The sequence below is a fragment of the Polyergus mexicanus genome, unplaced genomic scaffold (genome assembly GCF_030449975.1).
Source record: "Polyergus mexicanus isolate NDT 795.1 unplaced genomic scaffold, iyPolMexi1.0 SCAF_4, whole genome shotgun sequence".
NCBI classification, from domain to species: Eukaryota; Metazoa; Arthropoda; class Insecta; order Hymenoptera; family Formicidae; genus Polyergus; species Polyergus mexicanus.
The window spans coordinates 10,199,239-10,223,408 of record NW_027223324.1 but is presented as its reverse complement, the minus strand read 5'-3'; the positions used below and the strand labels follow the sequence as shown (position 1 = coordinate 10,223,408).

The window sequence follows — 24,170 nt, the reverse complement described above, 5'->3', positions numbered from 1 at the left end:
CGTCTCTCTTCGTCCCTCTTTTATTCCCGTTGTTTGCGATATCTTCCGCACAGATACCGTTTAAAGATTCTTCGATGACGCGCATTTTTATCGAACAATAGAATCAAATCAACAATGTATTCGATGTATTCAATGTTACCTTAACTGACATTCTCTCGCATCATCATCATCCATCATTGCGAATAATTCAAAGAAACGCGTATCGACGATTTTAATATTCGACTGCACGAATGTCAGAATCCCGATGCGGAGTTTCTTCAAAGATTTTGTTACCGATCAACACGCATCCGTGACAAAATGCGTGTATCGCGCGTACGAACGATTGTGAATGTAAATACGCGCGTAACACATCTTTATACGTTATTAATCTCATACAGCGATATGATGGCGATGCTGATGAATGAAAGGGAAGAGTTGCCAAATTCTTCCGTTGGTCATCGTTGATGCCGCAATAGAAACGGCTCTGTCGGTTTCCATGCTCAACCGTTGGATGGCGGTTCCATGGACCTACATCACCGACTCCTCTTCGTCTCGAGAGAGCGAGAGAAATTGCGTCATTTTCCTAAGATCGTCGCGGGAAAAAAAAAAAAAAACCGCTCGAACAAATTTTTCTTTCATCTCGAACCTTTGCTCTCCCCTGACGCCGTATAATTTTCTCTTTAAAGAAAATATCATCCTTATCGCCCAAGCGACAGTCTCGCTGTGAAATATCCTTCTAAAAATACAAAAGATCGTGCAGAAAGTAATCGCACCTCTCGTCTCATATATCTAAGCATCGTTTGTAGAAGAGCGATAATCGTGTAGAGACGATTATACAAGGGAAAATGCGCCGCAACGTCGAGGAACGAACGGCGGGCGGGGTCCGTCCTTTCCTTACCGCGCACTTTCTTACCCCACGACGCGTTTAACCCTCGACGACGCCGCGACGTGGCGACGGCAGCGGCGGCAGCAGCGGGGGCGGCGACAAGGACAACGGCAGTTAGTTCGCTTCGGGGAAAAGGTGGCGGCGCACGCCTTCCTGTTATCGTCCGCGACCTCCTTGCTCCCGCTCGATTAAGCGCTTATTAGCGTCGCGTCTGCCACATATATGTATACGCGTGTGTACGTGCACGGTGGAAGACGACGTGCGTGGACGACGACACACTACGCACCGGCGTACTACATAATGTACTACGCATCGCATCGGCGCACGGTTAACGTCCAGCCGACACGAGGCTGCCGCCGCGGTCACTTAGACAGCGACGACGGGGACAGCGACCCTTGTTCGCGTACTTCGAGCGCGACATCCAATAGCTTGCTCGACGTAGGTATATTAGAGATAAGACGCTCTTTTTCTCTCTCTCCCTCCTTTTCTTTCTTTCTCTCTCTCTCTCTCTCTCGAGTCGCGATAATCGCGCGGCATTTTGTAATAAAGTCTCTCTCTCTCTCTCTCTCTCTCTCTCTAACGTGGTTGAGCATATGATTTCCGCGTAATTTAATTTAGCGATGGAATGAGAAAGAGAGAGAGAGAGAGAGAGAGAGAGAGAGAGAACGAATGAGCGTATTGTCGAGATATCGGATTGAACGGCATTTTTTTTAATCGGTGCAATAAATGTAACACGATATCATGCTCGTTGGTGCGCGACACAGAGTTATCAGATTGCAACGTTTCGCGATTGAATTCACACATGTCTCCCGAAAAATATTGCTTCCATCCGATATACATATATACGGTGGATCGTCGAGTGTATTCCCGGTTGTGCGCATCGGGAGAGAATCGCGGTGAGGGATGCTGCGACAGGTCGACATACTCTCGACGTAACTCTCGAAAGAACGCTTCCGGCTGTCTTTTACCCGCTCGGAGATTCCAACTGTCGATAGCGCACAGTGCCCCACATACACACATCACGCATACAACTACGATTGGTTTCCCTCCAAGAAGAGCACTCCGTGCGTCAGAATAGATTATCGAAGCCTTGAGCGGTTGCGGTTAGAATAGAATATGCGCGTATTAGAGAGATGGAAACTCGAAAATCCATTGCATTGTCCGAGTATATCTCGACGATAAATTTTAACTCAAGGATACGTAGATAAATGTACGAAGCGCCGTCGATACTCGGTCGGGGAATATTACCGGATATTTTTCGAGGCCGGCGTAATATTATATTTATGTACCTCTCGTCTCGAGGGAGTGCTACGATGTTTTTCTCGTTATTCGGGATTGGCGCAAAATTATAAATACCTCCCATTGCCACTTATCTTTCCATTTCACGCGCCGATACTTATCGAATGCGGTTCGTCAGATACGAATCTGTCGCGACGAACTTTGTTCTCGGTGTACAGTAAAATGGGCCCCTTTTAATCGGTCGTCGAGCGACATTTCGCACCCCAGGCGAAGTTCCCGATACGTAAAGCGTTACGTCGTATTCCGATCCACGTTAGATCCGCTTTCTAACGGCTTTTCGCGAGTTGACGCAATGTCGCGCGGAATATCATACGCGCGACTAACTTAACTTCTTCGTCATTCCGCCTCCGCGAATCGATCATGTCGATGATGTAAATTCAATCATAATCTCTTTACGCGAAGAGAACCCAAGTTACTCGAGACAAGTTACGTGACTTGAAACAAAATGCCTCGATTATATATTCGGCGGGGTATCAGATAATTTCTTTCTCTCTCTTTTTTTTTTTTTTTTCATATTCGATCTTTATCCTCCCTAAAATTTGCTTCGCCGTTAAACGATCGCGATTGGACACTGGCCAAAAAGTTATCTGACCCGACGTAGAATGGACTCGCTCGCGCCTACGCCGTATAACGTAATTCTCATCACGCGACTCCCATTATTTTTGAGCCTCGAGAGATTGTGAAAATTTTGGCATTGTCTCGCCGTTCTTCGCTTTTATGCGCGTCAAAATGGCACGTCGCCATAGGATCGGCGAAGGCCGATGAGGGCTATGAAATACACAGAAAGATCGGTGTGTGATCGATCAGCTCCGCGATTATCATCGCGCGGGGGTGTGTATTATAACGATGTGGCCTCTCGCCGCCCACTTTACCACCTTCCCATATCGCGAAATTGTCGAGCTGTCGGGGAGAGTTTTATACCTTTAGCGCCCTAGGCATGTGCACGGAAAAAAAAAAAAAATTAGCTACCCTAGCTAAAAACTGCGTGTGGTAACTAGATCGCGGTCGTAATATATGGACAGCGAACGTCTTAGCTGTGACACCTATTTATTAGGTGCAACAGCAAACCGTTTTGCTGCAGTTTAGAAATTTATTTTGCAAACCATGATTAGCTATGGTAGCGAAAATCTTTTTTTTCCGTGTGGTAATGTTTTGGCTCGCATCGATCGCCCCTTATACCGCGGCGTAGTATCGCACTTCCTTTTACCCTTCCACTCTACTTTTACTTCCTCCCGCTACATCGACGCAAAGCACCTACGGCCCGGTTTCACTCGACCAACCCTTCGGGTGTCAGCAGCGATTCTCAAAACGTCAGGCGCCGATCACGCGAGTTTTATTTTTAAAAATGTTGTTTTATACGCATATTTTTTTATACGGAATTATCCTGACACTAGAAATGATAACCCGTTCATTTTATTCGGTAAATAAACGCGCCGTTGTTTTTAAAAGATCGAAAATTATTTGCCGTACCCTATCATTCCGGATTACGATGTTATTTTTATTGCGCCGTTCAGAAAGATGATGCAATTCAATGATGCGTACAAGTTGTTTTTTTCCCAGCTTATATCTGCAAATAACAAATAAATACGTTAAAAATATTTTCATTACGATGTAGGCTGAAGAGAATTTCGATAATTTGTTGTATCTTTGTATTTTCGTTAATCGGACAATTTCGTTGGAAATTGCATAATTATGAAACTCTTATGGATGATTACTATCATATAGTTATGATTCGGTAAATCAATTGATAATCGATAAAGAACGAGAAATATATTTTCTACATCAATTATCGCATTTAAATGTAATTTATGCAATGATGGAAATATTTACAAAAAAGTGCACTTTATGCACGCGTATTATCGCGTGTCGTGCTTATCGCATCGTAATCTAGTAATTATACCGATTTCAATTGCCGTTATAAATGCTACGATTGATCACGTTCCTCTATGAATTAATGGTTTATTTATGCAAACGAGTTTATGATCTTTAAAGGGGAGGATAGAAATTCTGTGAAAAATTAAAAAAAAAAAATTTTTTTTTTAATTTTCTAAAAATGTGGAAGACATGTATGGAATTCGGACAGAAATACGTTACGTTCTCATTTGGCACATACGTGAAGCGCGTAATTTTGTTTGGACAGTGATAAAGATAGTGTTTGTCACTCGAGAATGACGTTATATCTCATTGGTCTTTATCGGCCGTGGAGCACTTAAATAGATTAGTACTTGTTACATGACCGCCCGAGAGAGAGAGAGAGAGAGAGATGTGTGTGTTTTGCAAAATATATTTTTATTTTAGAGCGGTCACGAAAACATTATATATGTAATCGTAATTAATCATGAGAAAAATATTTGAATAACCATGTTGATAGCTCCTACGGTGATAGTAATAGCGTTTGGACCTTTGGACTGCAAAGGAAGTTTCGAATATCGCGCGATAACATCCTGTTATACGAATACAGTTATCCAACTTTCCATAATCTTAGTAATTGAAAGTTAAAACTATATTTATCTCTCTCTCTCTTTCTCTCTCTTTCCCTCTATTTTTGTCGAATCGCAATTAAAAACGTAAAAAAAAAAAAAAAAATCAACACAAATTCAATTTGTTAAAGTTGATTGATAATTACGATAATATATTATAATTGACATTGCGACTATTTATTTCGCTATGTTTAGAAATTTGCTGAATCTAAATAACAAACGAGAAATAATCGAATACGAGCTAATAATATTAGTTGTGTATCTAGACGCGCGTTTGATTCGCCGTTAAGAAAGCTACAATTATTTGTGCCATTTGATGACACAGCGTCGTGGTATGACAAGCGCTCCAGAGACGCGCATTCCGATTACGTTAAATGACAATATCCCGAGTAACGAATGACAATAGGTTGACGATAAATGAACGCGAGCTGAGTCGAAAAGATTAAACGGGATCAATCTCCTTTTCATTTCGCGCTATCTCAATCGTATGATAAGCACAATAACACAAATACGAGTATAAATTGACGGGGATGTAATTATCACGCGTCCGAGAAATCGGGGGAGAGTCGAAAGAGAGAAAGAGAGGATCGCGTGGGAGCAATCTGTAATATCTGGAGCACAATGACTGCAACTGTAACAATGGCGGTAAGTTGTAACAATGGCGACATCAAGCAGGAATGCGCGAATAAACAGCGGAGACGGGACCGAAGTAATCGCGGTCGACTCTACGACGTCGTAGATTGCGAGTGAGTGTACGCCGCCGTCCTCGTCCTGGATTGGCCGGCGATAGCAGGAACGACGAGGAAGGAGAGAGAAATTGGACGAGAGAAAGAAAGAGAGAGAGAGAGAGTGCGGTGGACAACGGTATGTATCGACCATCTCCTTCCATTCAGTTCGCCGCTTCGATAGAAGAGTGACGAAGAGGAGACTCGATGACGAGAGACAAAGACAGTGAGAAGAAGGAGAACAAGGAAGGAAGATAATCAAACTCGGCACGTTGCGAAACGCGCCTTTAGCCGGCGCGAAGAAACGGAGCTTTCGTCGCCCCCCTCACGCCCTTGACTATGTAGTTTTTTTTTTCTCTGTCTTCTCGCTAGTTTGCGATGAAGTCAATTTATCGGAGCGATATCGCGTTTATCGTTTATCTATGCGCTACAGATGATATCTCGTTCGTTCTATATCTGCTATGTAACGTATCGCGCGATACTCGATAAAATACGCGGAGCTGCGTAATTTATTGTAACTACGTCTCTAATTAATTGTATATATATATATACATCTCTCCCTCCCCCCCCCCTCTCTCTCTCTCTCTCTTTCTCTCTCTTTTCTGGGTGCATCGATCGATCACGCGTCGAGTTGCAGCTACCGTTGCGCGGATATTTTACACGATATTACGACATAGTGAAAATCTATACAATTTATACATATAATGTCATACGAGCGCGGATCGTTACGTAATCGCGAACGTCTTGTAGCGAAAAATCGCGAAGACAGTCGAAACTGTGCGATTGCGATAGTTTGTTGCCAGCTCGATCGGGATAATAAGCTGATATCTACTCTCTGGAAAAATTTTACAAATCCGGATCTTGCTTTTCCTTGTTCCTTGAAAAATCCGTAAATTCTCATAAAATTTTATTGGAATTCTGAGAATATTCTTGGAAAATTGGTTCTTCGATATTTTTACCATTGCAAACGGTAGATCAAATTAACAATCAGATGGCAGCGTACATCCGCACTGTGATTTGCGAATTTGCAGACTTAATTATAATTCTTGGTAATGAGAAAAACGAAAACGTGTTATGCAAATGAAACCGCTTACTTTACCATAGTCGTGCGATTCTTTTCAGGACTTTTTCAAATTTAATATTCGAAGTTCGAGCGACTCCTGATTTTTTTCTTCGCGATTATGCAACAAGATAAAGAAGCGCGAGCTAAGATATATAAAATAAATGAACGAATATATTGAAAAATTACGTGTTGAAGCTATAAAAGTTTTCTAATTTTACCTAGAATATTTTTGAACGAGGATACGCGGGCTAAAAAGAACGGAAGGAATATTCCTCTAGAAAATTATGTTAGAAAATTTTTCAGTAAACTTTTTCTTGTAACGAATCGTTAAATTCTCACGGCTACAACGAGCGCCGATGTTACCGATGACTTTTGCTGACCCGTACGATTGACGGCAACCAAAGCAGATTTATGAAGCGACGCTTGGCAAGAAACGGATAGCTCGAGCGAGCGCTCGAGCGGGTGTCGGCGAACCTGCAAACGCGACAGCACAAATATCTCGTAGTAGGGAACGTGGGGACTCGGCGGGGCTGGCGCGGCGCGTGGCGCTGTGAATGAAGCTCGTTCCGCTCGCCTGCTTCCACCCCCGCCCGGTGCGTTACCCCTTCTACCTCTTCTTATCCCCTGCCCATCATTCGCGACTCCTCGCTCCTCCTCTCTCCTCGTCTCTCCTCGTCCGTCGCCTCTCCGTTTCTTCACTACGTCGCTTTCTCGGTGTCTTCCTTGTTCCTCGCTCTCGAAGAACGATCGAATTAAGTCAGATTTGCGTTAAATAAACGGACACGAACAAGCGAATATTAATGGTGTTAAAATTAAAAAAAAAAATTTTTTTTGTTTTAATTTTTTTATTCCCGTCTGTGAACCCGACTTTATATGTATACACTCGCGCGTCGATGCCGACATGTACACGTGTGATTTTTCGTCCTGTGTTTTGATATGGCGGAGCCGATCACAGCGTAAAACGATTTCGTGCACTGTCCGTTACCGAAACACGATTATTTTCAGCGACTGCCGGATCGATTCGGTCGCGGATTATTCCGCTTATCGTCCAGCAATTTAACGATCTATTTGAGGATAAGAATCATTATCCCTGGAACTTGATGCGATTCTGATAACTGCGTAATAAAGAAGATGAAATTGCGAATTTGCGTTATTATCAAATTACATCAGACATTTTGCGCATATCATTGAAATATACGTTAAAAGGTTGAAAAAGGGCGTAAAAATTGCAAGATTCAGAAGTTGATATATTTCGAGTCGCAATAATTCTCTATGACGGAGGTGATTCTACGCGGATACATGCGTATGTTCCTTACGCTAAATTTATCGGATGATGAAATTTTCGCTGGTATTTGAAACTGTAACATGACATTTTCGAGCCCGCCGTCTGAAATTATTATTTACGGTGACGGACGGTGTCACGTGCAGTGTCGCACGCATTCTCGAGGCCCCGTATGTGTGCTGCCTTCGCTTATTACGAAATAAAACTATGAATAAGACGGCGTAGGTGGTGGACCTACGTGCGTTGCGTGACCGACTATTTTCCGCGTGATTGAATGTATATGTATACATTTATATATCGTATATCTGTACACAGCGCTTTTATCTTTCAGCTATATATATCGCGCACATCGATATTGCAATCATGAAATTGTAATGTGATTATTTTCATAACACGTTATTGCAATATCTCGCTACAATCTTGCTAGGATTCTGTAATATTTCTACAAGATTGTAAGATTGATAAAATTGTAATGCTGTCGATTACCGTAATATAGTTGGACGGTTTTAAGAGATAATAACAGATCGTCTACTGGTATAGATATATATAAACACGTTTAAATAAGTAAAATTTGTGTGTGAGTGAAAAAAGAGAGAGAGAGAGAGAGAGAGAGAGAGAGAGAGAGAGAGAGAGAGAGAGAGAGAGGGAGAAAGCTGGCTATTGACACGGCAAAAATGATTGAAAAGGTGTTTAACCGTATAAAGCGAAATTTGATCTACATTGAAAAAATTGATCAGTGATTATTATCAAAAATGTATCAAGTCGTAAATTTCGATTGAACATACGATAACTATTATCATATATTTGTATGTGATAATATAGTTACTAAATATTTATTAGGTTCAACTATACAAACGAATCTTGTTTATAGATGAGTCAACTAATTAATTTAGTAACAATTATTAAATATTTAATATCAATTATCAAATATTTGAGAACTTGAATTGAATTCAATGTTATCAGATGTTGAATTATTAGATGCTCGTTTATGTTAATTCAGTCAAGAAAATTTTTCGTAACTATTGTCAAATTTTTCCAAAATGAAATAACTTACTTTAGTTTCATATGATAAAACCTGGAAAAAAGGAATCCAAATATTGTATAATAATATTGTATAAAAAATATATCGATTAATTAAACATATATTCATATTTTACGAATGATTTAAAAAGAGAGAGGCGTTTAGGCTAAGCGTAATATAATGTGGTAATACTTATCAGCTCTCTCACATTTGCAGTTGAATCAATTAAATGTAGATTGTCTAAATTTTAAATTCACCCAATTAAATCTTTTAATATTTGTTATTTATAACATTTAGTTGGTGCTATTCAATAAATCATTTAATAGCTGTTATTAAATTCTAATCATTTAATAGCATTTAATAGCTGTTATTAAATCCTGATATTTATCACCAAAACCCTTTTTTTTTTAACATATATCTAAAGTAATATTTCTGCAACATTCCTACAATCTTTCTACGTCGCTTGGAATACTTTTGGCTTTTATTCGCGCGCGAAATGCAAAGTACGAAGCGGAGATAACGGTCTGACTCCGAAAATGAATTCAAATGAATCGTTGAAAAGATGTTTGGCCGTCAGGCGGCTCGTCAAGTCACGAACGTAGGGGGTACAATCTTTCGCATGCCACGGCGTACACGTCTCGTTACAACGTGACAGCGTAACCCTCTTTATAACGCAATAAATCAATTACCGTTTATTATTAAGAGAAATCTACGCTTAATCAAATTATGTTACTTAACCCGAGAGTCACGGCAAGCCAGACGATATTTATTTACAATCAGACACGACGATCCAAATTTTTTTCTTTCGCAGCCACTTAAACACTCGTGGGATCGCGAGGCCAACCTTACTCCCGTCAAAGCGGCGAGTTATAAATTCTTCGCGTATTTTCCAGCATCGCGTTTATTAAGAAACCGAGAGATCTCTTATTTAGATAACAGAATTAACCAAGCTTTTTTTTCCAAAGAGACATCCTTGATCAACGCAGTTTTGTTTCAAGTGCAGACGTTTCTAAAATTTCAATATCAAGTTTTTTTTCTTTTTTTTTTTTTTCTTTTACATAGAACCATATATTTTTTCTTATGTAAATCCATTCTATTTACCATTCTGCATAAAAATATAAAGAAGAGTAGATATTGTGAAAATAGATATTGTGATATATTATATCACAATTCATGAAAATAAATTATGAAATATAAATTATTAATTCCTTCTTATGATGGTATCTTACTACTATTATACATACAATAGAATGATGAGGATAATCAGCTTACGTAAGAAAAAGTATTTGGAAGAACGAAAATAATCTTAGAAACATCACCCTTCGTACCTGGGACAAAATCCTGTCTATCATAGGATGTTTTCCTCGAAATAACTTTTATTTAAAATATTTTCCGATAAAATACATATTTTACGATTTATCAAGAATGATAATTTTTTTTTAGTTACGCGCAATATAATAATGCAAAGAGTAAAATATACATGAAATACAATATAATTATACATATATAAATTAAAAATGCTAATTTTCAAGGTTGATATAAAGATACGAGATAAGAGGATAGCTGTGAATAAAAAGTAGTATTTTAATCCTATTTTATTTACATTTTTACATGCAACTATAATTCTTTTCCATGAGATAACATCACTATGTAACAGGATATTGTGTGTTTGCCGCTCTCCCTTTTTTTTCCCCCTCTCTTTTTCATCACGTAGGTTGTTCCTGGCAGGAACATCTAATCCATATATACCTTGCTTTTCGCATAATGAAAAACCGCGTTAAGTTCGTTAGGATCACAACCGATGCCTCAATATTGCCTCTGGGCACATACTGGTTGGCTGCGCGGCTCTTAACGGATTTACCTCTCTGTGAAAGGTTTGTAACGACACGGGGAGAATACTGTTTTCTAACGAGCGTAGAACACATCCGGGCATCTCTGCAGCGAACAGTTTTATTATATAACATTGTTCGATGCAGCGAGTTGCTGCGGCGAGTGAGTTACATTTCGAGCATCCCAGGCTTATTCGATAATTTTCGATAAATCGCACGCACGTTTTATCGCGCTGTAATATTATAAATATTTTTTTAAGACTTCCCCCCCTCCCCCCCCCCCTCCCCGGAATATGACTGCGGTGCGTCCTAGATAAGAGTTATAAAAATGTATAGAGCGTCGCGATTGGTAAAAAAAAATGTGCATGGAAGATGAACGTATATAATATTCACGAAAAAATCGCTTCACTTAGTATGTAAGAATCGTACACTTTGCATAATTCTACATTAAAAAGAAACGCAAACGAGAACATTGAGCATAATTGATTTAGAGATAGGAGTAGCTGCGTACGCGATTTTTATCGGGTATAATTTATCGTAAAAAATAATAACGAAATTCATCAGGTGAACTTGATTAATTCCTGTGAAATCCTCGGGGTAAATATTGATGTTCGACAAATATTTTCTTCACAAAGTGATCCCTCGTGGGCGAATATCGGAAATGAAACTGATGTACGACTCGTGCAACATATTTATTCAGTTATCAGTTAAATTCAATTTGCGTGGAAAATATCATGCGGGGACGTACGCTTTTTCTCTCCGTGTATTTTTATCGCAATTTTATGTATAAATCGGACATAAATGCAAAATTCTTTAAATGAATTTATATGTGATCTCGTGTGTGTTTGAATTTTGAAATCGATGCTGAATATTTTAATCGTTCGAATAAATAAAGCTTTCGATATATTTTTATCCATACATAAATATCTGCGTAAAACAAAAAATATATTCCCCTGATTTATGAGACGAAGTGTATTATCGTGCAAATATGTTATCGCATAAGTTGGCGAATTACAGGTTGATAAGATATACAGCCATCCTCAGGCGTGACATCGCACGCAATAACTTTGTTTTTCGGTACATTTGCATTTTTTATAACGTCTCGTGCCATGATGTTATTACATCGATCACACTTTTTTAATTCGCGCGTGTACGTGTATTTGATATAGTTTATTCTTGCATATGCACACCCCATTCATGGAATGTGAATATACACGGTCACGATAATTTATCTCTGCGAGTATTATTTCCATATATAACGAATGCGCGACGCGCACTTGGTGCCGGTATTGTAAATAATTGCTTATCGATGGCCACGTCATTCGTGAAAGTACCATTATAATTTCCACGATACGATAGTCAAGACTTATCGTATGTGTACATTTCACAGCGCGTTGTCTTATATAACGAACATGAAAATTAATGATTCTGTAGTGTACAAGGTGCTTCATCTTTTCTCTAATTAATACGTTCAAGTAGACTAGCGATAAATTTTTAATCGAAAGACGATGTGAGGCGATTCGTTTAGAACTCGGATCCGACTTATAGATGTAGATAATCTACAAAATACACGACGCTTTATATCGTGCTCTTTTTTTTCGTTGCAGGACGATAGACTGCCTAGATATCGCCGAGGAAGCAAGATTATCAATCGCATTATCGGGACTGCGCGCTGATTTCGGTGCCACAGGGTCAGTTTACTAATCTCGAGTCGGCGCGCACGGCGGCGTGTAACTACTCTCAATGGAATTGTTTAATGCCGTGACCTGTCGACGGTGCCGATCTTTCAGCACGGTCGGCCGATAAGACGCGCGCGCGCGCGCGCGCGCGTGCGAGCGCGGCGGTGCGTCTTTCTCTGTTCGTCTTCGCGACACGCCCACGAATCTCTCCCGTGCGCGCGGTTACGAGAGGGTCAACGAAGCTCGACGCCGATAAATACGCCTCGGACAACGTCGAGAAAAGATGAGGGACGTCTTCGTGCGGCTGTCGTCGAGTCTGCCGCCGCATTAACACTCGAGCCCTTCGTTCGTATCATACATACCGTTTGAAGAGACGGAACGAGCCAAAGAAAGGCTTTTGTTTGCTGGCGCGAGAATCCCGTCGCCGCGAAAGACGGTAAAGAGAGATGCGTGCGAAACGCGACAATTTTTCTCCTGCATTCTGAGAACTCGTGAGAGGAGAGAGCGCGTGAATACTTGACTTTACTTCTCTGACGAGAGAAATATTTCGCGTTATTTCTGGAAAGATGAAGTCTCCGGCCTCCGCGTGTCGCAGAATTCGCGATGCGACATTCGACGAGGACGAGTCGTACATCTCGGCGTTATTCACTTCTCGTCGCTACTGCCACTGCCCGTTGTCGTCGTCGAATTACGTTTCGTTGGATGACGCGTCAACCCAGCCGTCGGGATCGACGTCGACGACGGCGTGCGATCTCTGCGAGCGTCTTCGCGGTCGAACGGACGGATGCTCCGATACGGTGAACGCGATACGGACAAAAGAGCACTTCGGCCAGCGCGATCGGCGGCCGATGAAGCGAGAACGCGACGAGAGTGCGAACTCGAGAGCGAAAATTGTGGAAGAGCGCGATAGAACATTGAGATGCGATAGACTTCCGCTCTGTGAATCATCCGCGAAATGTGCTTCGAGCGTCGTGCGATGGAACCATCTGGCCGTCAGATTTCACGGCAAATCGACGGAGTGGCGGAGGCTCCTCTGGATCGTTTTTCTGGTTTTGCTTGCGTTATCTCCCGATCTCGCAGCTGCGCAAAAGCGCGACAACGCTTCCAACAAGACAGCCGGAGGTGAGTACTTTGTTTTTTTTTTCTTTTCTTCATTCGAAGAATTACGTTATTATGCTGGCTGATTTGCATTTTCTTCGCGAAACTTGACACTAATTGACTTTATATCGTTGTTGAATAGCCGGAAGAGACTTTACATTTGTAAAATATGTATATATCGATATGTGTAAATTGAGCCGCACAAAGAAGGAATTAAAATACGCATTTGAAATGCGAATCGACAATGAATCGCCGCGCTATTGGTCGAACATTCGCGCGAGGCTTCGCAAGTCTTGAACAGAGAGCGAGGAAGAACGCCAAGGCATATTGTTGCGATCATGTATAATACACAAAGAAGCAGGTCAGGCGAAAATCTTCTTCGCTTGGAAATTTACGATTACGATGCGCGTATCTACTCGAAAATGTATCCGCACATTCGTCGTATGTTTTTCGTTTCCGACGACTAGGATTGGAAGAAACAATTTCATTGTAATTTTCCTAGTTAAGAGGAAAAGCAGTATAGAGAGAAGCTTATTTGTATAAAACTTCAATTTACATACTTTTCACGCAGCTACGCACAGATACAGTCTGCTATTTTAAGAAGAAGCCAAGAGATTACATTCACCGATACGTAAAATGTCTATATCGTGACATTTGGGCTGCGTTCAAGAACGTCACCCATGTGCACCGAGCTTCGTTCTATCTTTGTTATTTATTGAAAGTTGAACAAAGATAGAACGACGCTCGTATGCACATGGATGATGTTTTTGAACGCTGCCTTGGCGTGTACGAAAAGAAGGCGACCTTGACGCGATAAATATTGACTTTTCGTGTCACATTTGCAACAAAGTTAACGAATTAACTACGCGTGTATCGCGTGAATGGCAATAACAAGGCTGTAGGAGTAGGAGAGTATACTGTTTTTAGTGACGTGCAGACCGGGAGAATAACGAAATAGGCAATTCCCATTTGCTCTTAAAATCAACTCTTAAAATCTTAATCCTCGCTCTGTATTGCCATTGTGGAATGCCTTTAATACACGCGAGAACGGAGAATTGACGTCTGCGAATGAATAAAACATGAATAAAAATACACGTTCACATTAGTGATGCAAGTTTCTCTATTCAAACTATATTATGAGCCGTCAAGTACTAGTTAATACAATTGAACGGAGAGGAAGCAAAAGGGTACAAAAGGAAATCTAAATTTGTTCGATCGCATTTAAATGTGAACAACTGACCTTTCGAGAAAAGTGATAATACTTTTTTTTCAATTGTGATATCGCAAGTTATCCGAGGAAAGAGCGAAGATGCGCGTTACGTATGCTTCTATTACATTTGTCGCGACCGTATTGGAATGATTGACAAGTCGACTCGTAGCTAAGCGACACTGTAAATTTGCCGCACGAATCGCTTCGATCTATTAATCTCTTCAGGAATTTTCAACGATCGTTTAACTGGCAAGAAACTGGTCTTTGCCGGTCATTAAAATTCCCCGTTATTTAATCCGACCGATCTTTACATAATACGACTTTACGTAGCTTGACGACGTTTCCCCCAAGAACGCGTAAAATAATAGTTGCGGCGTAATAGCGTCAATCGCTCTAGTAACGTTTCTTACAAGAACTCACATTTGTGACATTTGTTAAAGGAAAAGAATATAAATCGGTGGAAGGAGAGGAGGAATGAATCGCGCATACTTTAGAGTGTGCACTCGGGAGAGGTTATCGCGACTGGTTTTATGTTCCTTTCTCCTCGGACTCTCCACCGTTGATTCTTGGAAGTCGTAAATCGCCTACGCGCAAGCTTGCTTTGCTTCGCGATACATAAAGCAGCGGCGTGTCTCGACTAAGGTGCATGCCCTCGTATAATGGCGGATTTTAGCACGTGTGATAATTCGCACATCTGATAATTTGGGAGAAGTCGTAGTTACGGATCTTTCAATCGCTACTTTTCGCTAGCTTGCAGAGTGATGTGCAGATTTAATCGCGTTCTTATCAACGATTGTTTTCCACGTAGATGAAAAAATTCTACAGTAATATTTATAGGATGACGTGGAGTCAATTTTAATCTGCTATTTTAGCTTGTGCGCGTAAAACGTTATAAGTGCAATTTCTTTATTAAACGGGATACAACAGTGCCTATAAATTAAATAAATTTCTACGATAATAACGATGGACTCTTTGCGTCTTTCTTCTGTTGAGAGCGATATAAGTAAAGTCTGGAAGAATAGAGAAAAATAATTGGTCTAGATTCGCGGTTAAATAATTAAATGTTCCAAAAAAAAAAAGGACTTGAGAATTCATCAGTACAAGTGTGCGGTTATCGCGAACATGCACGTAGAGTACTTAATCGTGTTCATCGGGGTCATATAGCGAAAACCGGTAAGCGATTCACCCTCTGGAATGTTGCTCGGGACTATAGCTCAAGACGTCAAAGACCAGTGATGATCCGCGTTTTCTTAGTTTTAATCACGATAATGTTTATCGCGATCGTCTGCCATCGACAAATACAATTAAATGATGATCGCAATTGATCAATAACGAATTTGTCAATAGGCCTCGATAAGATTATTTAATTATTGATTATTCATTATTTGATTATTTAACAATTTTTCTCTGCTTTAATAACCTTTTTTTTTTCTCGTAATATTGTACTAAAATGATAAGTTTTATTGTTGCTCCCATGTTTAATAGCTAAATCGTCGCTTTTGCAATTAATTCTTTTTCGAGATCTTCTCCGTTTAATAAATTTATTAATACAGAGATTCGCGCGAAATTCATAAGAATGCAAAGCAATAAATAAACGCTTATTTCCTCCAGCGAAAACAATGATGGAAAAAATTAACGGAGCTATTTGAAGTATAGTATAAAGTTGTTTCAAGACTGATTCATCGCCGTCAGGTATCCCGCAGACGCACGAGACGCAATGACGTAAGTGCGCGGTCGGCGAATCACTCTATATATCTAGTAATATATATATATATATATATATATATATATATTTATACGATGGTATATTAAATTATCTTACCAATATAATCGTTCGTAAAATTTATGTCACGTGCTTATTGAGCTTGCACGGTGACGAATGTTTCTTAAACTGTGCCAATTTCGCGAAGCAACGTCTAATTTCGTTTCCTCTCCGAGTGCATCGCGTGTTCCGAGGGCAATCAACCGTATAAACGCTCCTAAAAATTCCCACTCTCAGCTGCTATAAGGAGAATGTTTTCGCATCGCGTTGTTTTTCTCAGTTGAATTTCCGATAACTGAATCCCTCGACCGCTATCACATGCTGCATATCGACAAGCTCCGCGATACCATACCGTGATATCCTCACGCCACATTCTCAACGCCGAGAATGAAGATGAGTCAGTCGTATGTGGCTAAATTAATGTAGACGAACCAGAAAATTCCTCGTAGGCGCGAGATGGCAAGACTCTAGCCGCGCGCGTCCAAATATAGAAAGAGTCGCACGCTCGTCGGCCTCTTTTTTTTCTCTCTCTCTCTCTCTCCCTCTCTTTCTCGAAGAAGAAGAAGAAGAAGATCGGGCGCACATTCCGCCATAAAGAGACCGGTCACTCCCGTTGCGAAAACAACGGAGCCGATAACATTCCTACGATGCGATGCGGTCGTCTTCTTTCCTTCTCTCTCCGCTCTCGTCCTTTCTCGTCCGCCGAATCGGAATCGACGAAAACATCGTGCAACATCCCCGTCTGCTCGATATCGCGGCCATTATCCCGTGAATATCCGTCGAATTTGATAGCGAGTCGATGAACAGCAAACTATCGTGTCACGTTCTTTTATATATTAGCTTTCAGGATAATAAAATGAACGCACAATGTGTCGCATGGACGTAATTCTCTTTTATATTTTCGATTCTTGCTTGCTTTCTTTCGATTTACATCTCGTGCAAAAGCGTCGACGGAAAATGATCGGGAGAATGAAGAGGCAATAGAAAAGGGGGAAAGGGGAATGGTTAATGAAGAGCATGCGAAAAAAAGGGAATCCCATGCGAATCGTGTTAATCCGGCCGTTTCTATTCCGGAATATTGGATATTGGATATGTTTGATGCTCGATAATCATAGTTTATGATTTGTACATAATTGAAAGCAAAGCGGGGATTAATCGGAAAATTGTTTGAATCTATTGTTTGAATCGGGGATTATTTAATCGCGAACATTCTGTTTGTTTCGTCGATGCTCTTGATTTTCTCGCAAGGCAATATTCGTAACCGTTTCTTAAATAAGAATTTATATATTATATATATATATATATATATATATATATATATATGTATGTATGTAAATGTATGCATACCTGTATACAAATAAGCAATTCCTGTTTCTCTAGGGATCTATGCAAATATGCATACCGATCCTAGGTTCGCCTGGTCTAACCGACCTAATGGAAAGTGCGTTATTAACGATGCGAGGAGAGCCATCGAGATTGCGAGTAGAAGAGAGAGAGAGAGAGAGAGAGAGAGAGAGAGAGAGAGAGAGGGGGGGGGTCCAGAGGAAAGCTCGGAATCGAAGGGCCAGGAAGGTTGATGTAATTAAGGCGTGTCAGCTCGAATTTTAAGTGACGTGCCTCTTTAGCGTGAATGAAAATGGAAAACTTCTCGTGACAGTATATAATGATTTCCGCTTGATATCTTCAAGGAGACTAATCGACTTAAAAGCTTGAGCGAATGTGTATCGCGTTATTCCGACTCCTTGTTGCTGCGCATGACTTGGCGCGAGACACTCTACCGTGTCTCTTGATGTACAAATTTATTTATAACCGAACAAATAATGATGTCCGACGCAACTACATACTACATACAAGACAACGCAATCAAGTGCATTGACGCGTAGGATCTCGCGTATAAACCAAGTTATAAATATATCTTTTTGATCGTATCAGCATTGTTTATATACAACTTTGCGGTTTGGGAGAAACGTCGAATTTTTTCAACTCGCGAGGCAGACGACGAGATAAAATTAGATTTCTCGTCTCGGTGTGTTACGAGGCCGTTGCAGACGCATTTTGATCGCCATCTGAAGACGCGTCGAGATTGAAGAGAGGGTTGTCTAGACTGTGATTTCCGGCATCGGTTTGAAAGAAGTAGAAAACTTTGTTAGCCTTACACCTATCCTGGCTCTGCTGTAGATATTCTCGTCTTAATACTTTTACTTTGGATTCGCTTGCGTATGAAGTGCGCGAGCGTATCAATTTTTTTTCCGCGATTATCTGTACCGACGAGTTTAACAAGTTTATCCTCGCGTCGTTATCAACGAATGATTCCTCTTCTAGATCAGAAAACGTTCACGAATCGCTCTGCTTGGTCGCACAATAGCGCGTAAAGCTAGCGCTAGACTATGCGCGTATTCGCAATTCGTGATTCGTAATTCGCGATTCGTGAACGGTATAAAGAAATCTGATTAATTGAATTTGACGAATCATCCATCCACACTATTCACGAATTATAAACGAAACACGAATACGCGCATAGTCCGGCGCTAGCTTGATGCCAGGAGGTCGGTTCATGTGGCGCCAAGCCAATGACTTTCGGCTTTTGATGAAATGTAACGAGCCGCAAGCACGAGAAAATGATGCGCATTACGCATTACGGTTATTTGTCTATTTAAAAGTCTACGACGCCTCATATATTTTCATTCTCCCGTTAATATCGCGATTTTAAAAATTATGTCGATATTTATTAAAAAAAAAGAAAAAAAAACCGGCAAGTTATGCTTAATAACACAGATTACTTTATTAATAAACTATGCATAATTAATCGCACAATTTTGTCGTATATCTTGTCGTAGCTGATATTACGGTTCGCCAATTCTTTTTTTCGAGGAAATATCTCGGCGGCGCACAAACGAAAACCTTGGCCGAATTATCGATCGCGGAACAACGCGTCTATGTATAGAGGAGAAGCATAGAGAAGCGTTTTGTCAACTTTCATCGATGGACCGGTGCACATGCTTTCATCTGCCGTCGTGCCGGCGCGATTATGGAAGCTAGAAATTTTACAATTCGATGTCTGATCGTCTAGATTTATATGCACGGTTTTTATTATCCGTGATGAAATATGATGGAATATTTTTCCTTTGTGTTGTTGACCATCGCATCCTTCATTCCTTCAAGCATAACGGCACCGTCACTTGCCTTTCCTGCCGCGCGTCGTCTCTGCAGCCGGTTTAGTCGAGGACTTTTGCAACAAAGTGTCGATTGCACGAAACGAACAAGTTTTATGCCGTGGAAGGAAGGTTTTTTTACTCGAAGAAATATAGCCGCGCGAATAGAAGAAACTCTTATCGTTTTATTTCTCGCTGATTGTTACGCGATCGTAAAAAAATCTCTCCGTATATTTTATAATTCCTTAATTTAATTCGTATATATTTAAATTCGTTAAAATTTATTTTAACTTGATCCAAATTTAATTCTCTATATTTCATTGTTAATTCTCTTCACGATGACATGATTTGAATAATCTTTACCGGTCTTATCGTTTGATTTCACTCGATTTCAGTCGATCGATTCTTGCAGCGTCCCATTTTATATATTGTACCAGTCATCTCTTTCGGGGGTGGGGGTGGGGGATGTGCGTGTATGTGTGTGGCGCAGGCATTTTCATTTTTTTAATTTTTTTTTACGACTGCTATCCGTACCACTCGCTTGGCTCGGAGCCGGTTTCGCCGAGAATACAATGCAGCACTGCCACATGCCATACGATCTCGTTTCGACGTTTATAATCTCTACGGCTCGTCGCCTCGGGCCATTCGCCGTTTATTATGTCTAATTTACGCGTAATTTTCCAGTTTGATGTACCGTAGAATATATCGATTAAAAGGAAAATGCTCCCATTCAACGGACACCTTATTTTATCCTATACCGCAATTACTGCGCTTGCACATTCAATTTATCTGTACAATTTACTTAACCATAGAAAGGGGCAGGGAGAGAGGTGACAATAGTCCTCTCTACGGTCTTGAAATCTACGCTGTCTCGGTCGAGTATTTACCTGTCCCACGCAGAGTGGCGCGCTCCGTTACGGACTGAAGAAGGAGAAGAGAGAAGATGTTGCGCTACTCGAGAGCATCTCGTTACGTCTGGGTCGACTGGCTTTTATCGGGAATACAAAATAGCAATCAATCGGGGCCGAGAATTGCCGGCGCGCCACGACTACATCGTCAAGTACTATCGAGCTAAGGACGAGCCGAGGAATGCCATGAGATGACATCTCGCTCACGCGCATACGCACAAAACGAGAGAAAGAGAGAACACACACACGCACACAAAATGATAGTCAAGAGTGTGGATCGCTTCGGCCTTTAGGTGAATGGCTAGCAACCTTGAGGAGAGCGTTCGGAATGCGCCGCTCGCTGCAACTTCTTAAGCTAGCGCCAGACTATGCGCATATTCGTAATTCGCGATTCGTAAACGGTATAAAAAAATTTGATTAGTTATATTTGACGAAACACCCATCCACACTATTCGCGTATTATAAACGAATCGCGAATACGCGCATAGTCTGGCGCTAGCTTTAAGGAAGCTATACATCTAGAAGCAACGTTAAGAAGATTCCCCGAGACTGGGGATTCCTTTGTATCATATGCGTTGGGTCGCGTATAATCGTGTTGCGATGATACACATATACATACATACGCGTTACCATCTTGCGACTTCCTTGCGCGCGTCTTGGCGCGTATAATTCCCCGATTCCCTCCCGGAAGTTTCAGCGAAATACGATCGATAAACTTTTCGCTGATTCGCGAACTTCGTTAGAAAGCCGGCATCCGAATATCAGAGAGAAAAAAAAAGGAAATTCGGACACATTATTAATCGCCTCGGTGCTCTTATACTTTCGACGATCAAATTTCCCTGTAATATTTAAGAGGTATGTCATTTTGCTTACATAATTAATCGTACGGTTCAACGCTCGCGAGGAACAAAAAGTATCAATTGGTCGCGAAATATCTTGAACACGAATGCACAATTAGCATCGTTGATGCATCCGATTATACGACCGTCGTCCGTACTTGGCGTCTGTATTTGCGTACTTGGATCGCTTCTACATACTTTTAAAACAACTATGTATACTTGCTCAACTCAAAGTAACAATTACGGCAAAATTATTCACAATCGATAGTTGATTGCGATAACGAATTATAATTATTGTTTTTTTTCTTCCGTTATAGTAAGGTGACTTTATGTATACGCAAACGAGGCCTAATTACGGAAAGAAGATAATGCACGAACTAGGAATATCATGCGAAGTTTAAGTCATATATACATGGCAGCGTAGTTTCTTCGCATTCTCTTATCGTAATTTTTTTCGCGAATGAAATCCTTCTCTTTCTCTCCCTTCTCACAAATCGGTGAGTTTGATACAAGATCGGATCGAGGAGGGATTCGCAGTGATCCACGTTGTCGTTATGCAATGATGCTCTCCGCATCGCGTTGTTATACGCAGATAGTATACTCGCCCATACGCGTACACCGCAACGCACGCGTACATTTCGTTTAGAATGAAGCCTTCGCATCTTACCTTACTTCACCTCACATCACATCACCTCATCTCACCTCACCTCACCTCACCTCACCTCACCTCACCTCACCTCACCTCACCTCACCTCACCTCACCTCACCTCACCTCACCTCACCTCACCTCACCTCACCTCACCTCACCTCACCTCACCTCACCTCACCTCACCTCACCTCACCTCACCTCACCTCACCTCACCTCACCTCACCTCACCTCACCTCACCTCACCTCACCTCACCTCACCTCACCTCACCTCACCTCACCTCACCTCACCTCACCTCACCTCACCTCACCTCGCCTCACTTCACCTCGCCTCACCTCACCACACCTCACCTCACCACACCTCACCTCGCTTCGGTTCGGTTCGCTTGGCCGCCGTGGACTTGACTGCGTTGTTGATTAATCCCGACACGGCACGGCGGAATGTTACACCTTTTCCGGATGTCTCGCGACCAACTAATTATCGCGATTCGTCTAATTAATTATCTTTAACCATGGATATTCGACGCGAATCTTGATAGTGGAAGTTACAAGATTCGTTCGGCCAGCTGTTGGGAATAGATCACTTTCATAGCAGTCTTACTCGCTGTAGAAAAGAAAGCTATAATAAAAGGATATAAAATAACAATTTCAAAAATTTCTTCGTTTAATTATGATTAAAAAAAGAGCTACTTATAATGAGATTATTAACGCGTTTTCTGCTGATTTTTGGCGACTCTTCGTTCATTTCGCGTAAATTGCATGCGCTCTACGTTGACGATAATTTTACCTATATAATATATCTTATACTATTTATGAAACGGTAAAAATTAATATTAAAAATTATTATTATAAAAAAATGTATAATATTAATTTTGTCCTACGGAATAAAATCAAATAAAAACCTATCACTTATGATTTCTAAATGAAAAGAAAAAAAGTTATGTATAATAATCACGATGATAATTTGATAGATATACGTAAATATATTTATATATACTAGTATATATATATATATATATATATATATATATATATATACTAATATATTATAATTTTTTTGATATTTTACACTTTTAATAAATAACTATCATATAATAAATAATGAATAAATATCATTTCCCGATTATATATTATCACGAGTGTGATCAAATGCTTGTTAGATTGATGCGACAATAAACGGAATAACAGTTAACATTTGAAACTTGGGACAAAAAAATATGCAATAAACAAATCGTTATGTCACATAATATGATAATTGCTGTGTACATGATATTCAGATATCAATATATGATAATATATACAAAATATAATATTACACATTTAATAGCGAAAATATTAAATGACCTAAGCGGAAAGTTACAACATAATGGAATGGTGTTAAAGACGAATGAGAGCGACTTTTTGTTATTTTGCCAATTGACGCGATACTTATGTGAAACTTGCACGACAAATGACAAATGTTTATTGGCGATAATATTATCTCGACAACACCTGTCAACATTTGCATTTGAATTTGTTCGAACATATTTGTTGCCAACTCACATTGTCAAACAAGAACGTCAAATCAGAGTGCATATGATGTTTTCAACAAAGTTTTCTACAATATATGCAACATTAATAGTTCGCGAAAAAGAATAATTTCGCATACATTTATATAAGTAATACTCTTGGGCATATTGTCAATCTTACTAATCGCTACTACTAGTCACCAGAAATTGCAGATGATGCTATTTTCTACACAGTAATGTAACATATGTAACATATTTTTATGAATAAACTGATAACGCAGACATGCTACACATTAGGAAAAAAGTATCCTCATGCAAATCGTATCGCGAGGCGTGTTCGCGGAAGAAAGGAAGAGAAAGACATTTCGTTTATGAGATTATTCCAAAGAGAGCTTAGAAAACTTACACTTACGCAGTTTATCCTTCTATGATAAAGCAATCCTTGTTTTAATAAAGCAATCCTTAACACGGTGGTACGTTCGCTCGCACGTATAATGGTCGGCGTGTCTCGTTTGCTTCGACAGCAGCTGGCGGGTATTTTTAGCGTCTCACGTTGAAATTAAGCACGTTGTCTCGACAATCTTTGGTTACGCCCGTTCCCAACGACATCACGACAATTAACGAAGACGAGGGACCGTGATTTAATGCACCGCATATTGACGACGATCGCGTGCCAGACGCGTCGTGGATCCGCCTCTCGATCCGTACATCACTGTGATTTCTCAATCTCGATTTTTTACACGGTTGATATAATCGACCAATCAATTATAAGCAATCAATCATATCCGTGATACTGCGATATAA

At 40.4% G+C, this 24,170-nt stretch overlaps 1 protein-coding gene across 2 annotated transcripts in view; it reads left to right on the top strand.

The window, feature by feature from the left end:
- Inr-2 (insulin-like receptor-like) overlaps positions 1-24,170 on the top strand; it is a 38,958-nt gene that overhangs the window by 5,627 nt on the left and 9,161 nt on the right. Inside the window, exons 1-2 of one of the 2 annotated variants that reach the window (XM_070295097.1) lie at positions 114-1,303; positions 12,172-13,365. In XM_070295097.1, coding sequence (XP_070151198.1) covers positions 12,810-13,365 — 556 coding nt within the window. In that variant the 5' untranslated portion in view covers positions 114-1,303; positions 12,172-12,809. Of the gene's footprint in view, positions 1-113; positions 1,304-12,171; positions 13,366-24,170 lie in introns of those variants that run through there. The other variant, XM_070295096.1, reaches the window with a different exon arrangement.